This window comes from Podarcis liolepis (assembly GCF_965112155.1).
Source record: "Podarcis liolepis genome assembly, chromosome: 4".
Classification (NCBI taxonomy): Eukaryota; Metazoa; Chordata; class Lepidosauria; order Squamata; family Lacertidae; genus Podarcis; species Podarcis liolepis.
This window is the reverse complement of record NC_139558.1, coordinates 73,580,312-73,605,111: the sequence shown is the minus strand read 5'-3', so window position 1 is coordinate 73,605,111 and position 24,800 is coordinate 73,580,312. Positions and strand designations below refer to the sequence as shown.

General features: G+C 43.5%; 1 protein-coding gene and 1 long non-coding RNA gene across 5 annotated transcripts; one reads left to right on the top strand and one right to left on the bottom strand.

Annotated features, from left to right (window-relative positions):
* Positions 1–1,080: 1,080 nt before the first annotated feature.
* On the top strand, positions 1,081–22,956 carry TTF2 (transcription termination factor 2). 2 transcript variants are annotated; one of them, XM_083500933.1, is made up of 23 exons: positions 1,081–1,191; positions 2,960–3,071; positions 3,600–3,686; positions 3,784–3,850; positions 4,171–5,109; positions 6,534–6,660; positions 7,612–7,794; positions 8,608–8,765; positions 9,625–9,706; positions 10,345–10,461; positions 10,654–10,804; positions 12,404–12,509; positions 12,895–13,085; positions 13,424–13,577; positions 14,353–14,444; positions 15,298–15,377; positions 16,495–16,637; positions 16,931–17,098; positions 18,901–18,953; positions 20,305–20,458; positions 21,202–21,284; positions 21,968–22,042; positions 22,716–22,956. In XM_083500933.1, the coding sequence occupies exons 1-23, from the start codon at positions 1,164–1,166 to the stop codon at positions 22,858–22,860; spliced, it is 3,495 nt and encodes a 1,164-aa protein (XP_083357059.1). In that variant the 5' UTR covers positions 1,081–1,163; the 3' UTR covers positions 22,861–22,956. The 2 variants fall into 2 exon arrangements, with proteins under 2 accessions (XP_083357059.1, XP_083357058.1); XM_083500932.1 differs by having other exon boundaries at positions 7,609–7,794.
* Positions 6,495–12,361, bottom strand: LOC310705942. Of its 3 annotated transcripts, XR_014525540.1 has the most exons (6): positions 12,142–12,361; positions 11,591–11,760; positions 10,632–10,714; positions 9,422–9,565; positions 7,362–7,497; positions 6,503–6,632 (listed from the first exon to the last, which is right to left on the bottom strand). It is a non-coding gene; the product is annotated as an uncharacterized lncRNA (long non-coding RNA). The 3 variants fall into 3 exon arrangements; XR_014525539.1 differs by lacking the exon at positions 7,362–7,497 and having other exon boundaries at positions 6,495–6,632; XR_014525541.1 differs by lacking the exon at positions 9,422–9,565.
* Positions 22,957–24,800: the final 1,844 nt, after the last annotated feature.

The following is a 24,800-nucleotide window of genomic DNA, read 5'->3' as shown; positions in this document are numbered from 1 at the left end:
TAGTCCTAGTCTGGCATCATAACCATTACACCACACAGTTCTTTAATCAAAACAGAATATTAAGCAGTGCCTATAGATATAGTTAAAGTTGCAATGCTAAACATGGGAGTAAGAGCCATTGCATTCACAGGGTCTCACTTCTGAGTTGACATGCAAAGTATTGCACTGTTGTCTAGAAGTATAGCAAGTCTTAAGGTTCCATAACTTTACTTACGTTTGTGACATTAACCTCAATATATACCTGTTTTCAACCACACAACCTGTTTTCTGCCTAAAACAATTTCCAGAGAAGTAGGTGTATGCTAGTGTTAATCTCTTGCAGCAAAACTGTTAAGTTGTGGGTGAACATATCAGACGACACAGCAATTCTTCAAACAGCTCTTGTTTATTCACAGAACTGAACTGAACTGAAGGGTTCAGCTAGCCTGCTTATATAGAGCTCCACTACAACGCAACAGTAGCAACTTTCTCTAACTATCCAATCACTGAATGTCACTTTTAATCCCTTATTTGCATATGTGGACCTGAGTGAAAACTATCTACAGTATCCCCCTGCTGGCTCAGGGTGAGAACTTCAGTACATAACAAAAACACCCTGTGGGCCCTTTAGTCGGGAAATGGCTCTCAAAGCGTCTTACAGAAGCCAAAATTTAGACCAGTGGTTCTCCAAAGGGACTGGGAGAGGGCGGGATCTCTGGGGGTGCAAATGACACTGGGGAAAGCGAGCGCGAGCTCGTCCAACTGCAGTTCATCACAGGGCTCTGTGTGTCTGCAAAGAGCATGAAACCAGTCGCCCAGCTGGCAACAACCCGGGGAATTCCGAAGTATGAATCCATTGGCTGCTTCCCCCACCAACCAGCGCCCCTTTCTTTCCCCTCCGCTTGCTGCGATTGGGCAGCCGTACGGGCAGAGGAAACGCCGTTCGCGCTCCGTCTGCGCTCTGTGGAGGCTCAACACCCGTCCGTATTTCCCTCCGGCCCGCCTACTTTTCGTCGTGATTGGCTCCGCCGGCGAAGGAGGACGACGCGATTGGCAGTTTGGGGGATTGACGGGGGCGGGAGGGAGTTACCTCAGGTCTTTTCTCTCCGTTCCCGCCCACCCTGTACGGAATTTTGCCGGGTTGAGGCGACAGGAAGGCGAGGCGTCTGCTTAGCGGCTCGGCTATGGAGAAAGTGCTGTGCAGCGGGCACGGTGAGGAGCCGGGAGGCGCAGGCGGGGCGCTCGGGTCCCTGCGCGTGGGGTGCAGATGTCTGGCTCTTTTAGAGATTTTGTGCAACTTTCAATACGGGCCGAGCTCGCTGCTCGAGCATGCTTTCACTTTTGCACCTCTCTTCGTTATTTGCAAATGGATTCCTTGTTACCAGTCGATGCTTTATTATTATTATTATTATTATCATTATCATTATTATTATCATCATATTGGGCGTTTTCGTCTACTTTTTTGTTTTGATTGTAATTTCTCAACACTAAAAAGTAGTAAAAAATAGTAAAAAAATGAAGTTTGCTGGGGCGATCGGGCATGTCTTTACCTGCTAGGCACCAGGCTGCCTCCTTTGCTTTCAGAGAGCTTAGGAAAGGGAAATAGCAACACCAGCAAAATAACCAGAACTACTTTGGCAAAGTAGGGATGCGGATGGCACTGTGGGTTAAACCACAGAGCCTAGGGCTTGCCGATCAGAAAGTCGGCGGTTCAAATCCCTGCGACGGGGTGAGCTCCCATTGCTCGGTCCCTGCTCCTGCCAACCTAGCAGTTTGAAAGCACGTCAAAGTGCAAGTAGATAAATAGGTACCACTCCGGCAGGAAGGGAAACGGCGTTTCCGTGTGCTGCTCTGGTTTGCCAGAAGCTGCTTAGTCGTGCTGGCCACATGACCTGGAAGCTGTACGCCGGCTCCCTCGGCCAATAAAGCGAGATGAGCGCCGCAACTCCAGAGTTGGCCACGACTGGACCTAATGGTCAGGGGTACCTTTACCTTTACTTTGGCAAAGAGCCTGGCAGTGCTTTGCGCTCAGGTGCATGTCAGGTTTCTGTGCCTGGCTGCAAATCAGGGCCAGATCGACAGCTTCTGCCGCCTGAGGCTGAACAGTAGTCTCTGGCCCTTCAGCTGCTGCGAGACTACAGTTCCCATCTCTAACCATTAGCCATACTGGCTGGTGGGAGTTGGAATCCTGCAACTTCTGCAGGGTAGATTGTCGGCTGCTACTGCCGAGGTACATAGCCAGTTCAGTAGTTATGGCTTTGAGCAAAAAAAGGCCATAAGCTTCTCTCTCCCTCCGTGGCAGTAAAAATACAGCAGCAGCAATAATACATTAACAATTTGCTTCCTTTGCCTACCACCCAAAATGGGCAGTTGCTCTGACTGATGGGCCTATGCTAAAACGCAGGACCGGGGAAGAACTGGATTCATATAATAATGGCATGGGTTGGCTATACACACTTGAGCTCAGTGGGTCATTTGAGTACACATATATAGGCTAGTGTTGCACACTCTGTCCCTTTCCTCACAAGGCTGCAGACCTCTTGGAATGACTAGAGGCTCAGTAGCTAATCCTGATGAGATTGTTTGCAATACTGACAAAAGGAATTCTTACTGGTTGAAATATGGATTTTAACTTTTTCTTAAGCAGTAGAACCCAAATGCAGCGTGAGGGAGGGAATCACAGGTGTGAATGTCTGTACAGGGTACAGAAGTGGCTAACTACAGCACTAGGAAGGCTAGTCTTTAGCAAGTCAATATGTCTCAACCTAACTTACCTCACAGGCCTGTTTTGAGGATAAAATATGGCTGAGAGAGATAAAGAACCTTGTAAGCTTCTTGGGGAGGGCAGGCAAAGAGTGAGATGAAAATGTAATAAAGACATACATGTTCTTGAAGTGAGATGAAATTTTGACTGATGACACAGAGCCTCTGTCATGCTTCTATTTTCTTCATATTTATCTTTCACTTTGTTCCTGTCTAGGTCATCCCTGCCTTTTGAAGACTGGTATCCGGGATGGCCCAAACAAAGGCAGAAGCTTTTATGTGTGTGGTGTCCAAGGCCAGCAGCCATGTGAATTTGTGCTCCTCACAAAGTAGGTTAAATACCTTTCTGTTTCTGCCACTTTTAATTGCAAAGGAATTTTTTTTTAAAAAAAAAAAAAAAACACCACACCAGACAAACCATGGAAGATGGTTTACATTTAGTCCAGGTTACTCTTTAAAGGAGAGCTGTTTGGTGTCATTGGAAAATAGATTTGTTCTGTAGTAACATATTTGGGGGATTAGAATAGGTTTCAAATTTGGGATCAGGTGATAATGTTTCGATTGGCGAGTGAGTAACCTTGGAAGGGATTGCTTGCCTTTGTAGTAGATGGCTTGGCTTATTTATTGCATTAATACTGAGTGTGGCCCCATTATGTGATGCAAATTTACCTGCTATGGTGCTAATTGTGTATATGCCTGTTGAGGTGGTGGGAATGTGGCCCTGACATGTGGCTAGAGTGCTAGATTGGATGGTCATCTTGGGCAAAAATCTAACAGAAAATTCTCCTGTGCTGAAGATGTTTTATGATTCCTTAAACTTTCCTGCTTATATGAATATCCCTTGTTCCTTTCCACAGGCTTTGCCCTTCTCACTGCTTGGTGCATGAGAAACATGTGGTGGACCTCCAATTTTTGATGCAGCAACAGGAGACAGACACATACAAGTATATTTTCTGAAGAACCCTTGATATTTCTAATGGCAGATAGGGGTATTAGTATTGAAAACTAGCTTCATTCTCCATGTTTTGTTTCCTTTACCAGGCTGTTCTATCGCTGCAGTAAAGCTAAACTGGAAGGGAAGAGATGGTGTGGAAGTATCCCATGGCAGGTAGAAAGAACAGAGATTGGAGGAAGTGTATTGGGTTTGGAAGTAATGAACATTAGCAGTAATACCATTTGTTATGAAGAATGGGGATTTGTACAAGACAGCGTTTGAAACTCAATACATGTGTAGTTTCTGAATCTTCAAAAAAAATATTATAGCTTTTAAAAATACGTGAAAATAAAGATCCCCTGAATGTCATTTTTTTATCCTACATATGAGTTTCTGTGCAACTATGCTGCAGAAGTATAGAGAGTACTTAGCTCTAGCTTTCAAGATGTCTGATTTATATGGTAAACTTAACATTCCACCTGTGTGTTTTATAGGATTCTAAAGCCACCATATTGCCAAATAAGCCACAATCTCAGCAAGTCTCAGAATTGCTCCATAATCATAGAGATCAAAGAAATCCATTCAAAGTACCAAGCAAGAATCACGAATCTTTCAAACAAACAAACTACAGTGAGGACAAAAGCTTATCAAGAAATGAGGATAAAATACAGGTTCTGGATAAAAAAGATCAGCTGAAGTTGCCATCTGAATCTGTTAAGAAAGAACATCCAGCCCCAGAGGTGATCAAGAACAAAAAGTTGGGAGAAAAATGTGAAGGATCACCCAAGCAAGGAATAGAAACAGAAACAGAAGCAAGCGAGTCCACAAATGAAATTAAAAAGACAGTATTTTTGGATACACACAAATATATTTCAAGCAAAAAGTTTGAGACAACTTCTGGACACACAAGGCAGAATTCAGCTCTGAGATCTGCTGAATATGGATTGCAGAAAGAGGAAGGTCCAAAGCAGTCATGGCCCAGGTTCAGTGGCCAAACATTAGGTGTAAAGCCTATTAATGAGGCGCAACTTGGAAGGAGAGGATCAGAAACCTGCAGGGACAAAGCAGTAAAAATGAAGACAAGTAACAACTGGGGAACTAAAGAGACAACACTGATGCCCAGGCAAGTTGCGACTGTTCAGGAATCAACAGGCTTGCCAGTGGTGCACCCTAAAGAAAACCCAGAGAAACTATTGAAAACTGCTCCAGAAGATAAAAGCAGTTCTGATAAAAATGCCAGCAGTGATGAACCTGACAGATTTGTATCTTCCAAATTGCCTGTTGGGCAGGAATTGGATACCCAGCAGCAAAAGGATCGCAGTCAAAAGAATTTGTCTTCCACATCACACAAAAAGGCCTCTTTGCAAATGGCAGAAAGTCTGGATTCCAAAGCTCTTCATAGCCAACTTTCAGCTCAGCTGAAGCAGAAAAAGGTCTCTCTCTCTCGATCATACACTTGCTTGCTTATTCTTTCTGTACCTGATCGCCAGAGGCTTCCCATGTCAAAATAGCAACTCCTTGAGCCTTGGTAAAACTGGGCTAGTTCTACAAAAATTATAAACCATTAAGGTATTGCAGCCATAGATGAAGGCGCTCAGACTTTGCCTTAGGCCAGTGTCACACGAAGTGTGTTGCACACATTTTGTCTGAAGCCCACAAGCTTGTAATGAATATGCAGTTTAGCCAACACATAGTCGTCATCCCTCCCCCCCCCCCCGGGAAATATTTCAAAGAAGCAGTTAACAATAAAGCATTTAAATACATATATCCAAATCAGTGATGTGGGTGTTCTGGAATTTTTTGAATTGCTAATTAGGTTAATTTGCATCCAGAAATTGTCAGTTGCATTGGAAAATTTTCTGATGCTACAGTGATGTACTTTATCGTTTATTTTACTCATATTTATCAAAGATAAAAAAATCTCGCCTAATGCTGTATCTGCAATTGGCATCCATTCATTGTTACTAATGCACTTATTAAATGGAAAAGGGAAACCTAAAGCACTTGAAAATTTTCTACCCCACATCACAGATCCCTGTGTGAAAATGTTACTATGGTAAATTTACTTTTTGGACAATTTTAACCCTTTAAACTATTCTGAAGACTATAAAATAAAATGCCACCTGAAGCCAACCCTCCCATTAGACACAGTGAAGCTTGAGTGATGTTAACGGGCAGCAAATTGTTAGCTATTTGATTTATCATGCTTTTACTGCCAGTGTGGGAGAGGAGCTTACGGGCTTCTCTGCCTGAGCTGCCACAATAACTTGGCCATCCTGTGTACTAAACACCTTGATTTAAGTGTATTTGGGGCATCATTTGCTCTTCTGCTTTAGGCAGCCAAATATCTGTGGCTGCAATATTGCACCAGGTGGGTCAAAGAGAAAGGGAGGATGAATAGGGGCAGCAGCCAAGTGGAACAGAGCAGTAGCTCCTCTTCAACTTCCCCAATACTCAGTTATTTGCTGGTTCCAGTTTGTGTGCTTCCTTCATGTTTGTTGCCATGTGGCGCTCCTCCTTCTTGGAAGTTCACAGGAAACAATTCCCTAATCCAGTATTCCACTGATAAGAGCATAAGTAGTCTGCTTGGTTGGACCAAGCACTGTTCTCTCAGTGACTGACCTGTTCCTAGCAAAGGGAAGGCAGTGGGGATATGTAGACTTCTGCATGCAATGGAGTACATGCAGCATTTATTACATGAGAGTCATCCAAATTCCTGCTTGCTGGTTGATTTCTATGTAACTCTTAAATATTTCAAAGCTGTTGTGGAGAAAACGTCTGGTAAAGGTGGGGAAGTTGAGCGTTCAGGTAGTCAATAACACATTTCTCTCCCTTGTCCCCCCCCCCTTCTCTCTAGAACACTTTGAAAATCGTGAATGTTCAGGCTCTGCCCGATAAAGGCGAGCGGTTACTAAAGCAGGTGCAGGACCTGGAAGCAGCACTGAGTTCTCTGAACCTGGAGGCAGAAGAAAGTGTAAAGGAAGGTAAGCTTATTCATTCAGAATTATGAACATCACGTTTCATATGCCTAAGGAAGAAACATTTTCCTTTATCATTGAGTACATAGTTGCATTCTTTATCTTCCAGAAGCAGCAGTACTGGTATCATCATGCCTCTGCCAAGAGCCCCAGCAAAGGGCTCACTGATACAGTGGTGCCTCGCAAGACGAAAAGAATCCGTTCTGTGATTCCCTTCGTCTAGTGGTTTTTTCGTCTTGCGAAGCAAGCCCATTGACGGATTAGCGGCTTTTAGCGGCTTATCTGCTGATCGGATCAGCTGATAAGCGGCTTAGCGGCTTAGAAAAAGGGGGGAGGGAAAAAACCCCGCAGGAACTCGCAAGGCATTGTCGTCTTGCGAAGCAAGCCCATAGGAAATTCGTTTTGCGAAGCACCTCCAAAACGGAAAACCCTTTCATCTAGCGGGTTTTCCGTCTTGCAAGGCATTCGTCTTGCGGGGCACCACTGTAATAACCCCCCCCCCCATCCTGACTTGCTCCTCCTTTTCACCATTGCAACCTGCTCATTTCCCTCTCTTGTCTCTCTCTGGCCCAGACAAAGGTGGTGAGGAAGAGGAGGGGCAGTAGATGCCACTGTCTGCTTGCTCATTGGCTCTCTGCCTGGCAAGCAAGAAGTGGCAAGGACAAAGGAGCAGCTGATGATGAATGGTGGCAAGGAGATAGACTCACAGAGCAGGTCCGGAAGTGTCCTCCAAAACCTGGAGTCAGCCCTGACAGGCAGGGAAGTCAGATAAGCTGCCTGTGTCCTAGAGCAGGTCAGCGCCAAGACCTCTCCCGTCAGTGGAAGGCCGCAGGTTCTCCACCCCTGGTTTATCAAAACAAAATATGAAGGAGCGTTTGCAGCCTGAATTGGTACTGTCCAGGAAAGACTGTACCACTTACAATTTTCTGCATATTTCAATCGGTTTTTACACAGCAGTAGACGTGAACAGCAGTAAGCGTGAAGAGAAACTGCACAATCCGTTCTCCAAGACCACCGTAGAACAGCCAAATACTGTTACAGGGCGAGGACCAAAGCCATTCCAGGAGCCTCAGGTAGCCAGCTCCTTAGAGCTCCACCCTCCTTTGGGATCTAGTCAGTGTTCCAGTAGCACTTATAGAGGTAAGTGGGAGAGGGGGCAGCCATGATGAAATCCAACATGGTTTTGTTACAAGTACAGTGGTACCTCGGATTACAGATGCTTCAGCTTACAGACTCTGCTAACCCAGGAATAGTATCTCGGGTTAAGAACTTTGCTTCAGGATGAGAACAGAAATCGTGCGGCAGCAGCGGGAGGCCCCATTAGCTAAAGTGGTACCTCAGGTTAAGAACAGTTTCAGGTTAAGAACAGACCTTCAGAACGAATTAAGTTCTTAACCCGAGGTACCACTGTATCATATGAAGATTGGGCTCCCCCGCCCCCAGCACATTCATTTACGAGTGGGAAGGATTCCATAAACGGACCTTCTCAGCAGTGACTCCCCATCTGTGGAATGCTCTCTCCAGGGAAGTTCACCTGGCGCCTTCATTATACCTTTAGGCGCCAGGCAAAAACGTTTCTTTTTAACCAGGCCTTTGGTTGATCCAATTTACATCCTGTGCCCTTTAAAAATGTATTTTTATTTTGATTATGTATTTTGTGGTTTTATATCTTGATTTTATTCTGTGAACTGCCCTGAGACCCCTGGGTGTAGGGCGGTATATAAATTCTAATAATAATAATAGTAATAATAATAAATAATAATAATAAATAAATAAATGCATATTTAGCTGTGCTGTTAAGTGAAGACACTTCCCCATGCAAATGCTTAACCTATCTTGCTTGATGACACATAACCGCTTAACTAAGTTCTGCCTTAACCGCTACATCACACCTCCTTCAGAATCAGCACTGTGATTCCTCATTGTTCTAATTTTCCTGCTACTGTATTTTAGAGGATTCCCATATGCAGGCCCTTTATGGAGGCCGAATGACTGAAGACCGCCTCCGAGCCGTGTATGATGCCACCAGTGATGCAATCAACCAGCTTCACAGTTCCCTTAAGTCCTGCCCGAAGGAGGAGACAGTGGCTGAGGATCCACCTGGGTTAAAGGTGAGCTGGGACAAATTAAAAGCGTTGCGCAGCTTGCTTTTCCTATAATCTTTTCTCCCCAATATGTCGCCAAGTTAAGAAGTGCGTTGGCAGTGCACCTACAAATGTTGAGCGATTTTTGTGCAGGCAAGAAAAAGAGCATGGGAAGGGGTTGAAATAGTTTCATCTGTGATCTTCTGCTTTCAGTAAAACCCTTTGAGGCTCGTCTTCCATTTGAAACAAATAGCTATAAATGTTTGCTGCCGCCTAGCAATAGGGAGCAATGAATCTTACTAAATTGTACAGGTGCCGTGTTGCTCATCTGCTTAAGAAGAATGTGACAAAGATTAATAAATGGCAGACTAGTCCCACCCAACCATCTTAGTTTGTGGAATCATAGAGTTGTAGGCTGATTGCATAACCCCAGTTTTAATGGCCTGGGAGTGCCCAGTGCTGTATTATTGCTAAAACAAAGTGGTTGTGGATCTGGATGGTAGCTGGCTGACTATGAAGAATCCCATGTAAGCTGCTCGAGGAAGCATGGGATAAAATTATTTCTATAAATAAATGACGTGTCTTGTTTTAAGCTAAACTTTATACTTTATTGAGACAGAGGTCTGAGTGTACCTTTCTCCAAAAAGCAATTCATTTCCTGACATGTATGCCATTCTGGTTACCTTGGAAATCAGGGATAGGGAGCCTGTGGTATCCGCCAGTGCCAGCCAGCATGACCAATGGTTCGGGATGATGGAAGTTTGAGTCTTGCAACATCTAGAAGGCTTCAGGTTCCCCATCCTAGCTCTAAACTCTGCGCAATTGATCTATACCGTAAATACATGAAAAAGCCATTAATTCTGCACCTTTTGGCTGGCTTTCTCAGGTCTCCTTGCTCCTGCATCAGAAGCAGGCACTTGCTTGGCTTCTCTGGAGGGAGAGTCAGAAACCGTGTGGAGGAATTTTGGGTAAGGAACTATTAGACATGATGTGATTCTGGTGTTTGCTTTCAGATAGATTGTAATGAAAGTAGTTTTGCTTTTAGGTTTTGTGTTGAACAAGGGGGTGGATAGGAAGGTTGTGTGGCCCTTCCACCCTAAAATATTAATCTGAGCTCTGGGAAAGGGCCTTAGGCTTATCACAAATCTGTCCACTGGCCCTTGAAGGATTTACAAACATCCTGTCTTGGATGATGGAAGGCTGTTAGTGAGAATGGACAGGTCCTTACAGTGCAGGTTACTTCATCTTAATGTTCAACTAGAGCTTCTCTTGGATAAACCTGTTGACTTGCTTGTGAACCTCCAGATATTGTTGGACTACAACTCCCATAATCCCTGGCAATTGGTCATGCTGCCTTAGACTTGATGGGAGGTGATGTCCAAGAACATTTGGATGACCACAAGTTGCCCATGCTTGGATGAAGGAACATTTTCTACATGTCAGATCCAATTCCTTCTGTTCCCTGAAGGATGGGGCACCACAGTGGGACACTTAGCAAATAGTTTTACCTGCCAGGCAGTTGAGTCAGCAAGTTAAGATATCCAGCACCAAACATGCCTATCACTCCCTGATTTCTGTTTTGTTCTATGCTGCTTTTTCTTCCCAGCGGATGATATGGGCTTAGGGAAGACTCTGACAATGATTGCTCTTGTTCTGGTTCAGAAGTGTTTACAGAAAGACAAAGGGAAAGAGAAGAAACTCGAGCTTTCAGTGTCAAGACAAGGTACAGAAAAAACAAGATACCGCCAATTTTAGCAGCACCGTCTGCACTTGTTTTTCACCATTTAATAAAACGAGATTCTCTTACTGGTTGGAAAGCAAATGTTGCAAATACTGCCTGCAGTATTATGATCTTTTCTGCATTACTGAGACGTTACCGTGAAACATCTTTACCTGTTAATGTTTGCATTTCAAGATACCTCTGTAATCGCTTCCCACGGCACGCTGATTGTCTGCCCCGCGTCTTTGATCCATCACTGGAAAAAAGAGGTAGAAAGACACGTCAGAAGCGGCAGGCTGAGAGTCTGCCTGTACCATGGATCCAACCGAATTAAGAACACAACTGTGTAAGTGCACAGCTTCCAGCTCATTGGAAGTTAAAGAGCCTTAGCCTGGTCCAAAGCTTAGGTATCCTGAATTGCAGAAGCACAGGCATAGAGAGCTGATGCAACATAGTCACTTGAGTTAAGCTAAAGAACACCATTTTTTGGTTGTTTGAGCCAACTTGCTCCCAAAGTGCCTTAAGGACCATACGATTCCTTATGCTCCACCTCTGAGATCTTCTCTTGGGACAGTTTTGATGGTTTCCCACACTTCAGCTGGCCTTCAGTAGACACTGAGCCTTTAGTGCGGCAGGTACTGCCCTTTGGAACTCCCTACCAGTAGAAGTTCAGCAAGAACCATCCCTCCCTTATGGAAAAAACGACCCTGGCACAAAGACTGCTTTTAAGCTCTCAGCCTTGCTAGCTCTGGAACTGGTAGGGATTCTCTCGTCAGACCTCGCGGGACAATCTGACCTGTGAGATCTTGCAAGAGCATCCCCACCTTGCCTGTGTATACAGTGGCACCTTGGGTTAAGAACTTACTTTGTTCTAGAGGTCTGTTCTTAACCTGAAACTGTTCTTAACCTGAAGCACCACTTTAGCTGATGGGGCCTCCCGCTGCCGCTGTGCTGCCGGAGCACGATTTCTGTTCTCATTCTGAAGCAAAGTTTTTAACCCGAGGTAATATTTCTGGGTTAACGGAGTCTGTAACCTGAAGCGTATGTAACCTGAAGCGTATATAATCCAAGGTAACACTGTACTTGAAACTGTGCAAGCTAAATGTGCACAAGATGTGGGCAATGGGCATACTGCAGCTGTGTCCTGCTTTGTGTATCTTGTTGCTGGAGGCCATTGCTACACGTCCTTACAAAGCGAATGGGAAGTACTTCATCAGTTATTGGGCGTGTTGCCTCATCTGGTGTCGACATACAAGTTCTGTGGCACCACATGTTCCACTTTGTCTCTTCCTTTCCCCATCTCTGCCAAGAAAATATACACACAGTTGATAGAAGTCAAGTTTATTATTACAATATTCAATTTATATACCCCCCCTTTTTCAAAAGATCCCTGGGCAGTGTACAACGTTAAGAACACATTTTACGGAGCACTATAATAAAAGCATAATAAGAGACAGCATAATAATAAACTAGTAATAAGAGCCCGCCCCCCAGTATTAACAGGCCATAGAACACTTAATGGCCAAAAGCCTGGGTAAAGAGGAATGTCTTGTAATAATGGTGCCAGGCAAGCCTCTCTGGGGAGAGCATTCCATAGACAGGGAGCCACCACAGAAAAGACCCCGCTCTTGAGTTGCCACCCTCCAAACCTCTTGGGGAATGGGTGGGGACATAGAGAAAGACTTCGGGTGACAAGTTTGCCATTGGTTCCTTCTTTTCTGTTCTTAAGAAGACTCCATGCTGAGTTATTCACTGGCTGTGGCTCCAAGCACCCTTATTGGAGACTAAGCCCATTGGACACAATGGACTTTATTTCTGAACAAGCACACGTATGATTGGTGCTTGAGTGTGACCTTTTGGAAGCAGCTACACTGATTCTGCATCAAGATTAAAATCCTAAAGTGGTCGTATTGCTTACCAGCTCTCCCTCTCCTCTTCTTCACAGGCTTTCTGAATATGACATTGTTGTCACTACTTACAGTATTCTTGCCAAGGAAATCCCTACACAGAAGGAAGAAGCAGAAGTTGCTGCTGACGACCACGTTGTGCAGGTGACTGAAAACGTGCCAGACTTGCTTTTAGGAGATGCTGAGATAAAAGCTTCATTTTAGTCTTAAAATGCGTATGGTGGGTAGCCTTGCCATCAGATTGGTTTGTGCCAAGTTAGCAATAAGGATATCATGCATCGCATCTGAGTTGTGTAATTGCAGAGAAGAGGAGAATTTAGCCAATAATAATAATAATTAAGTCTCAAGTTGAAATACGTTTTTTCAAATTTTATTTGTTTGAAATATTAAATCCTTATTACAGAAGGAGTAATTGTAATCTAATGTCATAGACTCGGACCCTGACCAAATTTAACTATTTTTCAGCTAACCTCTGCCCCCTTTCCTTCCAAGTCATGCATTTTAAAACCAGGTCTACTTTCTGCTTTAGGATAAGTCCGTTCCCTTCTCTCCCCTGCTCTGGATACACTGGACTCGAATTATACTGGATGAGGCCCATAACATCAAGAACCCCAAAGTCCAGGCCTCAATAGCAGCCTGTAAATTGCGAGCTACCGCCAGGTGGGCCGTCACTGGGACACCCATTCAGAACAACCTCTTGGATATGTACTCCCTGCTAAGGTGAGTTGAGCACACCCATGATTATGCCTTGTAGATTAACTCTGATTTGCAAGTCTCTTCTTTAATCGGCTTTCAACTTACAAGTTTTTCTCTCACTGTCTGCCACACATGCCTGCAAAGAAAGCAAATTCCTGTTTTCCTAAGATGCACACCTTCAGTAAATACGTGCACACTTAAAAACACCTTAGGAAAAGTGCACACCTTAAAAGGGGGGGTTAACTTTTGTCCCAACACCTTTAGATGGAAAATATTTCCTGGCCACCCCAATTCCATGGAGCCTAGTGGTTGTACTTCCCCTGTCACTCTTGCCTTCCTCTTGCTGCCGTTTGCCCTCCTAGATTCCTTCGCTGCTCTCCTTTTGATGAATTCAAGGTGTGGAAGAATCAGGTGGATAACAATACAAGAAAAGGAGGAGAGAGGTTGACGCTCTTAACCAGGAGCCTCTTATTGCGAAGGACTAAGGACCAGCTGGACTCATCCGGCAAGCCTTTGGTAATTGATGGCCCATCTCCTTTTGTCTGTCTCTTGGATTTGTGTTCTCTTCACTGATGGTCAGTTAGGGCTGTTCTGCACATACAGCCAAATGTGCCGTTTTCCTTCCATCTGCAGGTTTCATTTACCAGCAAACGAAGTGTTCTGGCTCTTGATGCTGAAAAGGGATCAGAGCACTCCAGAAACAGGAAGGAGTGCCCTGATCTGCTCCGTTGTTTCCTGAGCTCATCACCATCATCAGCACTCTGGAAACATTGGACTAGAGATCTCCTTCCCCTTTCTGGCTCTTGATTTGCTCTCAACGGCAGCTACTAGACGACAGGCACTTCATTCAGTCCTGATGCCATCAGTAAATTGGGTCAGGGGCTGGCAGGCCACTGAAAATGGCTTGGTGAGCTACTGGTTTTCCACCCACCCACCCACCCCTGTTCTAGACATTGCTTAATTTTTTCTTAATAAAGGGACTGTAAACAGTGAGATTTTAAGCATCTGTCAAAAGTTGCCTCTTTGGACTTACTGAGGCTGTGTTTTGGCTGCCTGGAAAGCTCATTTTATGATTAGTTAAGGTATTATCACAGAAGTTCATTTCATTAAAATACAGAAGCGTAAAAGGAGTCAGTGCTCAATCTGCATAGAATCCTTAGACCTGCTGGTGGGCAGAAAGCAAAATGTGCCATCTGGACCTTTCATAGGAGAAATGTCTCTTTGAAAAGCCACTTTAGTGCAAATTATACTGACACACTTTTCAGTCTGTTTCTTTTCTCTCTCTCTCTAGGTATTGCTGCCTCAACGTTGCACTCGACTGCACAGACTAAAACTCTCTGAAGATGAGCAATCGGTGTATGATGTGCTTTTCAGAAGATCAAGGTATGATAGAGACCTGTGAAGGCATTAAGAATGAGTTCATTTCAGCCTGTAAAGGACAGTGTACACAATGAACTCACTTTCTGTAGCCCTCCTGATGCAAACCGGCTCTGCTCACATCTCTTCCCTAGATGTCCTGATAATTCAGTGCTCTATGCAATAGGAATCACTATCTTGGTCACATACCACTTAGAAGCCAATTTGGACATGAAGTGGTACATTGATTAGTTCATTAGTGGTGGTAGTGCGGTGTATTAATTCATTTAGTAGTAGGGTGGCATACTAGTTATTCATTTTATATACCACTTTGATGTTAGAAGAAATTTCAAAGTGGTTTATAAAAAGGCAGAGCACAATAAATGAATTTATTGATGAAAGTAATATCACTAGTGTAGTATCTTAATTAATTTAGAAGCAGTTCTAGTAATAATAATATCTCTGCAAAGTATTTCAGTGTCCTCACCTCCTGCCAAATAAGGGAGAATAGTACTCTCCCACCCCCTTTAGTGCTTTCACATGCTAAGCATTTTGTTCCTCATTGACCTAGATTCTTGTTAGTCTCCTGATAGTTTAAATGAGGACTTTATTTTCTGGCATGTTGATGCCGCTGCCATTATCATGTTGTTAGCAAGATGATACTAGGAACAGAATGTGTTCTGTCTCAGCAGAGAGTCGTTTTTGAAAAGAGAACAGAACTGTTCTTGGGGGGGGGGGGCAGGAGTCAAATATGCTGCCTCTTTTTCCCCAAGTTTTCTCTCCTTTTGTGTTCAACGTTGTCCACATCCATCGATTGTGCTTATACTGTAGAAACGGGGTTGCAAAGCTGCCTAAATTTAACTGTGGTTTCTTCAACCAGGTCAACCCTGCAGTCCTACATCAAACGGCAGGAGATGCAGTGTACAGGACAGCACCCTGGGGAGAACCCATTTGACAAAGGTTGGAATTTAAACTCTTTGCCCCGCCCCCTAGCAACTGCAGAAAAAGTGTTGAGAGGGATGTGATGAGGGTGGCCTCACCCTCACAGCTAATTTTGCCCTGTTCTGTAGCTATTCTATAGTCTGTATTTCAGCAGTCTCCAGAATACAGTGCAGGGGTGGGGGACTCCAGGGGCCAGATGAGGCCCTCCAACCCCCTCGATCTGGCCCTCAAGGCTTTTTCCAAGCTGCGCTTCCTCCACAGCTACAAATCCCCCTCTTCCAGCTGGGCCCCTCGCCAGCTCTTCTTGGCACACTCCTCAAGTGTTTTTGTCTGACTAAAAGGTATCCTTGAACTCTGATAATGCCTCTTGTTTTCCTAGATGGAGGCTTGAGAGGGGTGTGTGTGTGTGTGTGTGTAAAAATCGAGCCCACTATGAGGAAAAATTGCATTTGTTGCCCTATCCACTACCAGCCTGTGGTCCCTGGAAGATTGCCCAGATTGGGGTGTGGCCCTCAGTCTGAAAACGGTTCCCCATCCCTGTTTTAGTGCTACCTGCTATACTTCATCTTGAAAAATTTGCAAAAGATCTGCATGCCTACATTTCCTGGTTGGTTTGCTCCCCGCAAAAGAATAATAATATTAAGGTTTTTTCATAATGCAATATGATTGAAAACAAACTAATCTCAATAAAAACAGAAAAAGAAAAGAAAATGCAGAGTCCTGTCTCAAAGGTAGCTCTTAACCCTCAACTCGCACAAAGTGGCGGGTCGTCCCAGCTCTCACCTGGGAGATGTCCTTTCTGCTCCTATCCTCTCACCTTGGGAAACCTTCCCTTCCCTGCCTCTCAGTCAGAGTCCTTCCTGACCTCCTTGTGTGAATAATCCCAGTAAAGACCCAACAGCAGAGGACACCAAGGAAAACAAAAGAGGATGGAAGGAGAGGAGAGGAACAGAAGAGAAAAAAAGAAAGAAAACTAGATAAAAAGGACTTCCCATTTCTATCTGTCAGTTATATACAAAAAAATTAAATTGTTCAAAATATTCACTGGTTGGTTTTCAGATTCTTCTTAAAGAAACTGAATGGTAGCTCCAGGAATCCGTTTCTCTGACACCTGTGCCATTTCATCTTCTGACAGGAGCGCAGCAGTTTAGATGCCATCCACAAGGCACCCTGGAAAAGCATAGCCAGGATGCTCCTCCCGTCTCCACTACCATTCACATCTTGTCCCTTCTGTTGAGGCTCCGCCAGTGCTGCTGCCACCTGTCCTTGCTGAAAGTGGTAACTATGTGAACAAGCTTGGAGGCACCCGGTTCAGAACTGTGGTGTGTAGTGGTTAGAGAGTGTTTGGAGTTTGGGAGAGCAGGGTTCAAATCCCCATTTGGTCCTGCAGCTCCCTGGGTGGCCAGTCACAATCTCTCAGCCTAGCCTACCTCACCAGGCTGTTGCGAGGATAAAATGGAGAGGGGGAGGAACTGTGTAGGCCGCCTTGAGATGCTTGGAGGAAAGGTGGGATATAAATGTAATTGCAATAAGAAAGTTGCCATGCCCCATATGTATTATTTACATTGAAGGCTCTGGACCCGACTAACCTGAATAGTGAAGGCATCTCCCTCTCCTTGGAGGAGCAGCTCAGTGCTTTGACCTTGTCTGAACCCAAAGATACCAATGACCCTATGGTGTACCTCTTTGGTACAGCTTTTAGTGTGGATCTCTTCGAAGCAACCAAACAGAGCACCAAGGTATTGTTGTTGTTATTACTTATTTAGCATGCATATGAATCACCTAGAATCCTAGATCTCGTGATGGATTTGCATCAAAAAGAAAAGCAGAAATCAAAGCTCTGTAGATAAAACAGAACAAAAAGAACAACATTAACATTCCTAAAGTGCTTGCTGAAATAAAGATGTCTTCACTGCATGTCCCAATCTGTCCAGTGTTGACATCTGCGTCTCCCCCTGGGAGGGTTTTCTGTAACACTGAGGCCACTGTGCTGAATTTTCTCTTCTGAGTATAGCGAGAATTAATTTCTAGGGTGTGCAGCACCACCAAAAACATCCGCTCCTGACAATTTTGGTGAGCCCATCTATTATTTTATTATTATTTATTTGAATTTGTATACTGCCCTATATACCCGTAGATCTCAGGGTGGTACATAAAACAAACAAACACAAAATACTTAATAAAAACAGAAACAGAAACAACCCAATAATCCCCCATTCCACAACACATTTAAAAGGGCATCTGATGTCTATTAGGTGTGGCACTCTTTAAGGTAACAGAGCTATGACAATCTTTTCTAGTAAGCTCTAAGGATCAGGGTTTTCCTTCCCTCCACATTTATTTTTTTAAGAACCCCAATTCAGTTAATTTATTTAGCTCAGGAATGGGGAAACTTTGACCATCCAGGACGACTCTCCTCAACCAGCATGGTCAGTAGTCCGGCATGAACAACGTCTGGAAGGGCATACATTTCCCATCCCTGATTTAACAATGCAGTCCTAACTATGTCTACTCTAAAGAAAGTCCTGTTGAATTCAGTGGAGCTTACTCCCAGGTAAGGGGTAGGATCGCAGCCTAAGTAACCATTTTAACAAACAAAAGCTATAACTCAGTACAAAATGTATTTCCTTCTTAACAGTGTGCAGTCGAAACACACAGTGACAAAGAACCAAGTCTTCTGTTGTGGGATTTATTTGTGTACCTACACAATACCAAGTGGGCTGCCCACCTGTTTCAACTTTGTAGTGATTTCATATAGCAAGATGGGAAATCCCATCTTAGATATGGGTTCCTAAAATTCGTACAGCTAACGTTACCATTAGTACACCTGGAGTCAACCTATCATGTTGTGTAGAGAGAAATGGGGATCATCTCCATTTGGCCCCTCCTCAACTGAGATCAGTTCTGTAGCTTTAAGAAGTGGTATCTGAGTTGGTTATTTTCCCCTCTTCCCTCCCCATCCACTTTTCCTTTTGTGTTGTGTCTTATCAGGGCTTACTAGTAGTTTGATCAGGATCAGTTGGCAGATCTCAGGATTATTTGTAGTAGATCAGCAAGGGTTTCTGACTCCCATTGTTGAACAATGATAACAACAAAATGTATTTTCCATCTAAATTAGATGGCTGGAATAAAGAAAGCTACCCAAGTGTGGACTTTCGTGTGAAAGGAACATGGGCTTAGGTCATTTCTAGTACTGAAAACAAAATCCTAGGCTTAGAATGAGCTCATAGACTTCTAATTCTTTAACTCTGGCTTTGTGCCCTTTGCACCTGGCTCTGGTTGGCAGCTCTTAGAGTTCTAGTGAAGAGCAAGCCTTGTATTTGCCCACCACTATTTTAGATTGCAAGCCCAAAGGCATGACTCCCTTGTTATTGATCTCTTACGCAAACAACTCTGAGAGCCTTCTCAGCTGGAGTGGAATAAAAATGATTTAAATAAATGAGGCTGCAATCTCAAGCAGAGTTACTTGAAAGTCAAGCCCAGTGGGACTTCTGAGTAAACCTGCTTAGGGCTAAGTGCATTTTCCTCCCCCTCCTTCTAGCTGTCACATCTCTTGGAAGAGCTGAAGGCTATCAAAGGGCGTTCCCAGAAAGCGTAAGTACGGGCATACCATATGTCTCTCGAGGAACATCAAAGGCTGGGCTTGGATGCTATTTAATGTAGGTGTGTAGGGAATGGTGAGAAGGACCTGCAATTGCCTCTCCAGAAGCAAAGGCAGGTAGAGTTGTGTATCTGGATAGGTGATCACTCAGAAACACAGGGTTTTATTCAGCTAAGTTTTACTCAGAGTAAACCAACTGGAAGTAAAGAACATGGTGAAGTTAGGCCTGCTGGTTTCAATAGGTTTATTCCATAAATCTTAGTTCATATAATGTATAACAGTGTAAATACCTTAGAGGAAGAACAATACAGTCGTACCTCTACTTACATATCCCTCTGGATACGGAATCTTTGGGTTACGGTCATGGCAAACCAGGAAGTGCAGAAGCGCACCTCTATTTACGTAATTTTTGGTGTGCGAACAGACCCCCGGAATGAATTAAGTTCGTATCCAGAGGGTCCACTGCACGCAAATAGAACAATTAAGAAGGGGCTTCCATTTCACGGTGCAGTTTCTGAACGCTCTTGCAGTGCCATCCTCAGGATTCCAAATGCATTGAAATCTGGGAATATTCAAAGAGGGCGAAAGAGAAATGTAGATCCCCATGTGAACTGGTAAAGCAGGAATGGGGAGGACTCTGCTGTTGACACGTCATGGGGCTCCGATTCACACCAGCCTCAACCAGCCCAGTTAATAGTCAGGGTAATGGGAGTTGTCGTCCAACAACATCTGGAGGGCTTCATGTCTTCATTCATGGAATAAAGCTTGTAGCTTGCCTTTCTGTTTTCAATATTTAATCACAAAAAGAAAGCCATCGCTAATGACTTGGTAGATTGATTGATTGATTGATTGATTGATTGATTGATTAAATGAATGGTGGAAAGAATAGTTTCCAGTAATTTTAACATTCGCAATGATACTTGCTTGGCGTTTGTATGCTTATGTATCGCATTCCAGCCATTTTAGAATGTTAATACTTATCACTTTATATAGTACCACCTCAAATGTTTTGAAGTACTTCGTATACACGTATCTCAGTACACTTTACACCAGCCAGAAAAGACGGGCTGGTGTTTAATTGTATTTTTACAGTTTCAAGGCCTCCTTTTCAAAACACAAAGCTTTCCCAGCGTGGCATAAGAACATAACAAAATGTTTAACATTTCTCCATAAACCTGCATATAACAGAAAGTAGGGGTGAGGTGAAGGCTGAGAAGCTATAACTTGTCTAAAGCCAATTTTAGTGGGTTTGTAGTTAATGTGACTTTTGCACCAGGGACTAGATTGATTGATTGATTGATTGATTGATTGATTGATTGATTGATTTCTCTCCCCTCCTCCTAGTGTCATTGTTTCTCAGTGGACTAGTATGCTGAAGATTGTGGCAGTACACCTTGAGAAGCTGAGCATGAAATATGCCACAGTGGATGGCTCTGTGAATCCTAAGCAGAGGATGGATGTGGTTGAGGAATTCAACAATAATCCTGAAGGACCTGAGGTCTGGGAAAAGATCAGAGAAGCTGCTGAGTTTTGTAGCTTGTTGTCACTGTGACTAGCGGTGCAAGGCCTGATCCTTAATTGCTAGGCAGGGTTAACCAGTAGCCATTTTAGCCAAAAATCTGACAGTCCTATACCCACTTTCTGCTTTATAAAACAACAATCTAGGTTTCTAGTTCATGTTGATAATTATATAGTCACCGGCCCGTAACATTTCCTAGGTAGATATGATATATAGGTATATGATATATAGGTAGATATGATATATATAGATATAGTAGATAGATGAGATTTTATATAAATCTTAAAATACAATTAAAACAAAAAGTCAGTAAAAACAACAACATAAACCTTTTCCTAGTAGAGACAAAATAACACTTGTAAAACCACACTCTTGACTACAACCCTAGCCGCACTTCCCTGGGAACAAGCCCCAGTGAATTCAGTAGGACTTACTTATAAGTAGGCATGGTTAGGATTGTGCTGCAAGAGAAGGAGCGTAAGGTTTATTTTGAAATTATACCAAAACAGCAAAGGTCTAGGTAGGGGTCTGTGGGAGGAGGTGATATTTCAGATAACCTGGGTCCAAGCTGCCTAGGGTTTTATGGGCTAAAACCAGCACTCTAATTGATTCTGGAAACAAACCAAGAAGCAGTGTAACTGGCAAAATGTATGCAGGCTGTGCCAAAGAGAAATGGTGTATAAATGTGTTGTGTAACACCTAACAGCTTTCTCTTGTCACAGGTGATGATGATCTCTCTTCTGGCTGGAGGTGTTGGCCTCAATCTAGTTGGAGGAAACCATCTCTTTCTCCTTGACATGCATTGGTAAAAATGCGGCATCTTTTGCCACTTAACAGAAACCTTCTCGTGGTGTTTCGTGTGTGTGTGTGTGTGTGTGTGTGTGTGTGTGTGTGTTTGCAGCTGCAAGAATCAGATCTGAGTTGACCAAAAGGATAGAATCATTCATGAAGGACTCCAAATTATGTATTTGGTTCTTACAAATCGTTGCAACTGGAAAATATAGTGCATATTTCTATAATCTGCATAAGAGGGTTTTGTTTTCTTGTGAACTACTAAGAGGTTTTGCTAAAATGAAGCGGCATATAAATTTTGTTAAATAAATAAGAAATATTCACTGTTACATCTGTTGTCAGTAAATCACCTTGTGTTAGCGAATCGCCTTCTAGATTAGTTCTTAGTTGGTCTTTGAGAAGATGAGGAAGCAGGGACTCATTGTATCCACAAGCACCTTCAGTTCAAGGAACAGGAGTCCAGGTGTGCCACAGAACAGGGGAAGGAGGATGACAAGAAGCTGGGAGGAAATTGAGGGAGATGTTGTCACTACTTCTTCCAAGGCTGAGATAGATTTAAAGTGTTAGGGGATTTCTCTGACTTGCTTTTTGGCAATCCTGTGTACTAGATGTAATTGTATGAGCTAAAATATATTTCATCTAGATTAACCTATAGTTATAAAGAGGGAAATGACTGAACAGTTTCTTAAATTTCAGGAATCCAGCACTGGAGGACCAAGCCTGTGACCGCATTTACCGCGTAGGACAGCAAAACGATGTCACGATCCACAGGTCAGGCTTTGCTTTTTGCACCATCTCTGTTTGCATAATTTCTAGGGGTCGTGAGATTTCTTCAGGTTCCATATGGAAGGGGGCTGAAGTTGGGGGGGGGGGTATTCTGATCCGCTCTCCTGATCTCTTTTCATGAGGTTTTTAAGTGATCACAGCTCAGTTCTTCTAAAGCAGTGATGGGGAGCCTCTAGCTTGCAAACTTGATTAGGGCCTTGAAGCCCATTTCCCGAAACCACACCCACTTGGCCAACACCTGACGTTCCTTGTTGAAGCTTCACTGTCATCAAAGGGGCTCCTCTTGGTGCCAATCCACTGATGGTGCTTCTTCAAAGGGGCTCACTTTCAGTGCTCCACAGATTATTGGTGCTGAGAAAATCTGCTCAGAAAGTAATTTGTCAGCTGATTGGCATCAACAGCCCGCTCCTTTGAAGAGTCTGCTTTCAGCACCAATCAGCTGGTGGGTGCTGCAGGGAGTCCCTTTGAAATCATCGCCTTGCATCATATTAACACACAGTGATTGTTAGGTGAACTGTCGCATCGCCCTGTCAAAGCTGGCCAACAAGGTGGAATCTGGCCTGATTCAGTTCTTTGCACTGTGCTTAATTTATTTTGAAAGCTTGACCAATGAAGATGCACAAAACCTGTATTCATAATGCTGTCTACTTGATTTTAGGTTTGTCTGTGAAGGGACAGTAGAAGAAAAGATCTCGGAGCTCCAAAGCAAGAAAAAAGAGCTGGCCCAGAAAGTGTTGTCAGGAAGAGTAGATTCTTCGACAAAGCTCACCCTGGCAGATCTCAAGCTCCTTTTTGGCATTTAAACACTGTTTCTGTTTTAAATATGTGGTTGCCACGTTTGTGTGCGCCTTTTGAAAATTCACTATATTAATGAATAAAAGTGGTTAAGTGTTGCCTTACCCCATTCTTCATAATTAAACCTTTCTGTAGGAGGACGTACCCTACTTGTGATCCTTTGAAATTTAGGAAGAATGATCCGCCTGTGTCTGATATTGAATCATTGCTAGCTAGCCAGACTATTGTCTTGTGTTTTTCCACCCACCTAGTATGCTCCATTGCAAGATAAATACTTCTCGTCATATCACATGGCCAGCAATGGCCAGAATCCTTTCCTTTGAACTGCTGTCCCAATGAACACCAACTGAGGCCACTTAGAAACCTGGTGTGCAAAGTCATCCCTGCTCATCTGCAAGAACTTTAGAGACAAAGTGGTTCAAACAGCAGTTGAAAGATTGAAGGTCGCAACTTGGGTGTGTTGTGCCAACAAGATCTAAAACAACAAGCGAATACTGCAGTTTGGATCGGTTCAGATCAGGCCATATACAGCAGAAGGATGGGCAAGCATGTTAGGAGTTGGATGGTACAACTGGGAGCACTAACTGGAAATCCCCAAGGATAGCCAAATCCTTCTAGTCCAGCATCCTGTTCTCACAGTGGCCAGCCAGATATCTGTGGGAAAGCAGTGAGCAGGATTCAAGCACAAAAGCACTCTTCCACCACCCCACTCCTATGGTTTCTGCCAACTGGTATTCAGGAAGACACTGTCTCTGACTGGAGGCAGAGCTGCTGCTTCTTTCTTTGACGATCACTCGTAGCTGAGTAAGATTGTCTTCCATAAACACGGTTTTAACAATGAGTCTGTAAGTGACTGTGGAGGCCAGTTCTGGATACACATGTCCTTCCACAGTGGGGACATTGGTTTCTGGGCAGGAGCTGATCACGGTGTGGATTTGCCAAGTGTGCCTTCCTCTTAGCATGTTTCTCCCTTGCGTCCTGAGTTCAAGTGTCTTCAAAGCCCATGACACCTTTGGTAAAGGCTGTTCTCCAACTGGAGCACTCGCAGACCAGTGTTTCCCAATTGTTGGTGTTTATGCTACATTTTTAAAGATTTGCCTTGAGACAGTCTTTAAACCTCTGGCCAGCAGCCTTCATGTTAAATGGTTCCAAAAGGGATACTGGAGCCTCAGATTAGAATGAATTCCTAAATTTCCTGCTGCATTTTGTTATCTCAATCTGTTTCATAATTACATACCAAAGCTTCCTTCAGGTTGTGTCTCTGTAAATGTATTTCACTAAATCATGCTTCCTCTGGAAAAGGAAGTATATTAGCTATGAAAGAATTATTAATTTGATCCTCAAAAGAGTGCTGTCTTGGGGCAATTTTTGTTTCATATGGTGATCAGACCTTTAAGCTTGCACTACATAAATTGCAAGCTTGCAATAATTTAAAATAGGACTTGCTTTATACTGCAAAAAGACTATTCAGTAACCTTGTGTATATAGAGCAAGTTTTGTAGCCTGCAATGATCTTGGAACCTCTGCATAGAGATTCTCTCCAGACTGATGGGTGTATTCTAAGGAGATGTGTAAGAAGAAAACCCAGGACACGTGAATAGCTTGTCAAAGAGTAAACTGAGTGTTAGCAAATCCTTTGTTTTGTATGCCATACATATTTAAAATTTGTGGATAGAAAAATGTTCTCGCTATAATATTGGATTACTAGGACCTGTTTGAGAACTGTATTTTGTAGGTGTCAGGATGGCCGAGCGGTCTAAGGCGCTGCGTTCAGGTCGCAGTCTCCCCTGGAGGCGTGGGTTCGAATCCCACTTCTGACAAACACATTTTCTTTGTTTCAGTGCTAATAACAGCCAGCATTTTCCTAGGTAGTTTCTTTTTAAATCTGCGATGTGTTTTGCGAATAATTGAAATATTACGTATTCGAAACAATATTTCGCTCCTGTAT

Excerpts from the sequence above, each read along its gene's own strand:
- TTF2 (XM_083500932.1), top strand. The coding sequence starts at position 1,164 with ATGGAGAAAGTGCTGTGCAGCGGGCACG. Across the intron at positions 8,766-9,624 it reads AGGATCCACCTGGGTTAAAG|GTCTCCTTGCTCCTGCATCA; the intron begins GTGAGCTGGGAC and ends TGGCTTTCTCAG. Across the intron at positions 20,459-21,201 it reads ATAATCCTGAAGGACCTGAG|GTGATGATGATCTCTCTTCT; the intron begins GTCTGGGAAAAG and ends CTCTTGTCACAG.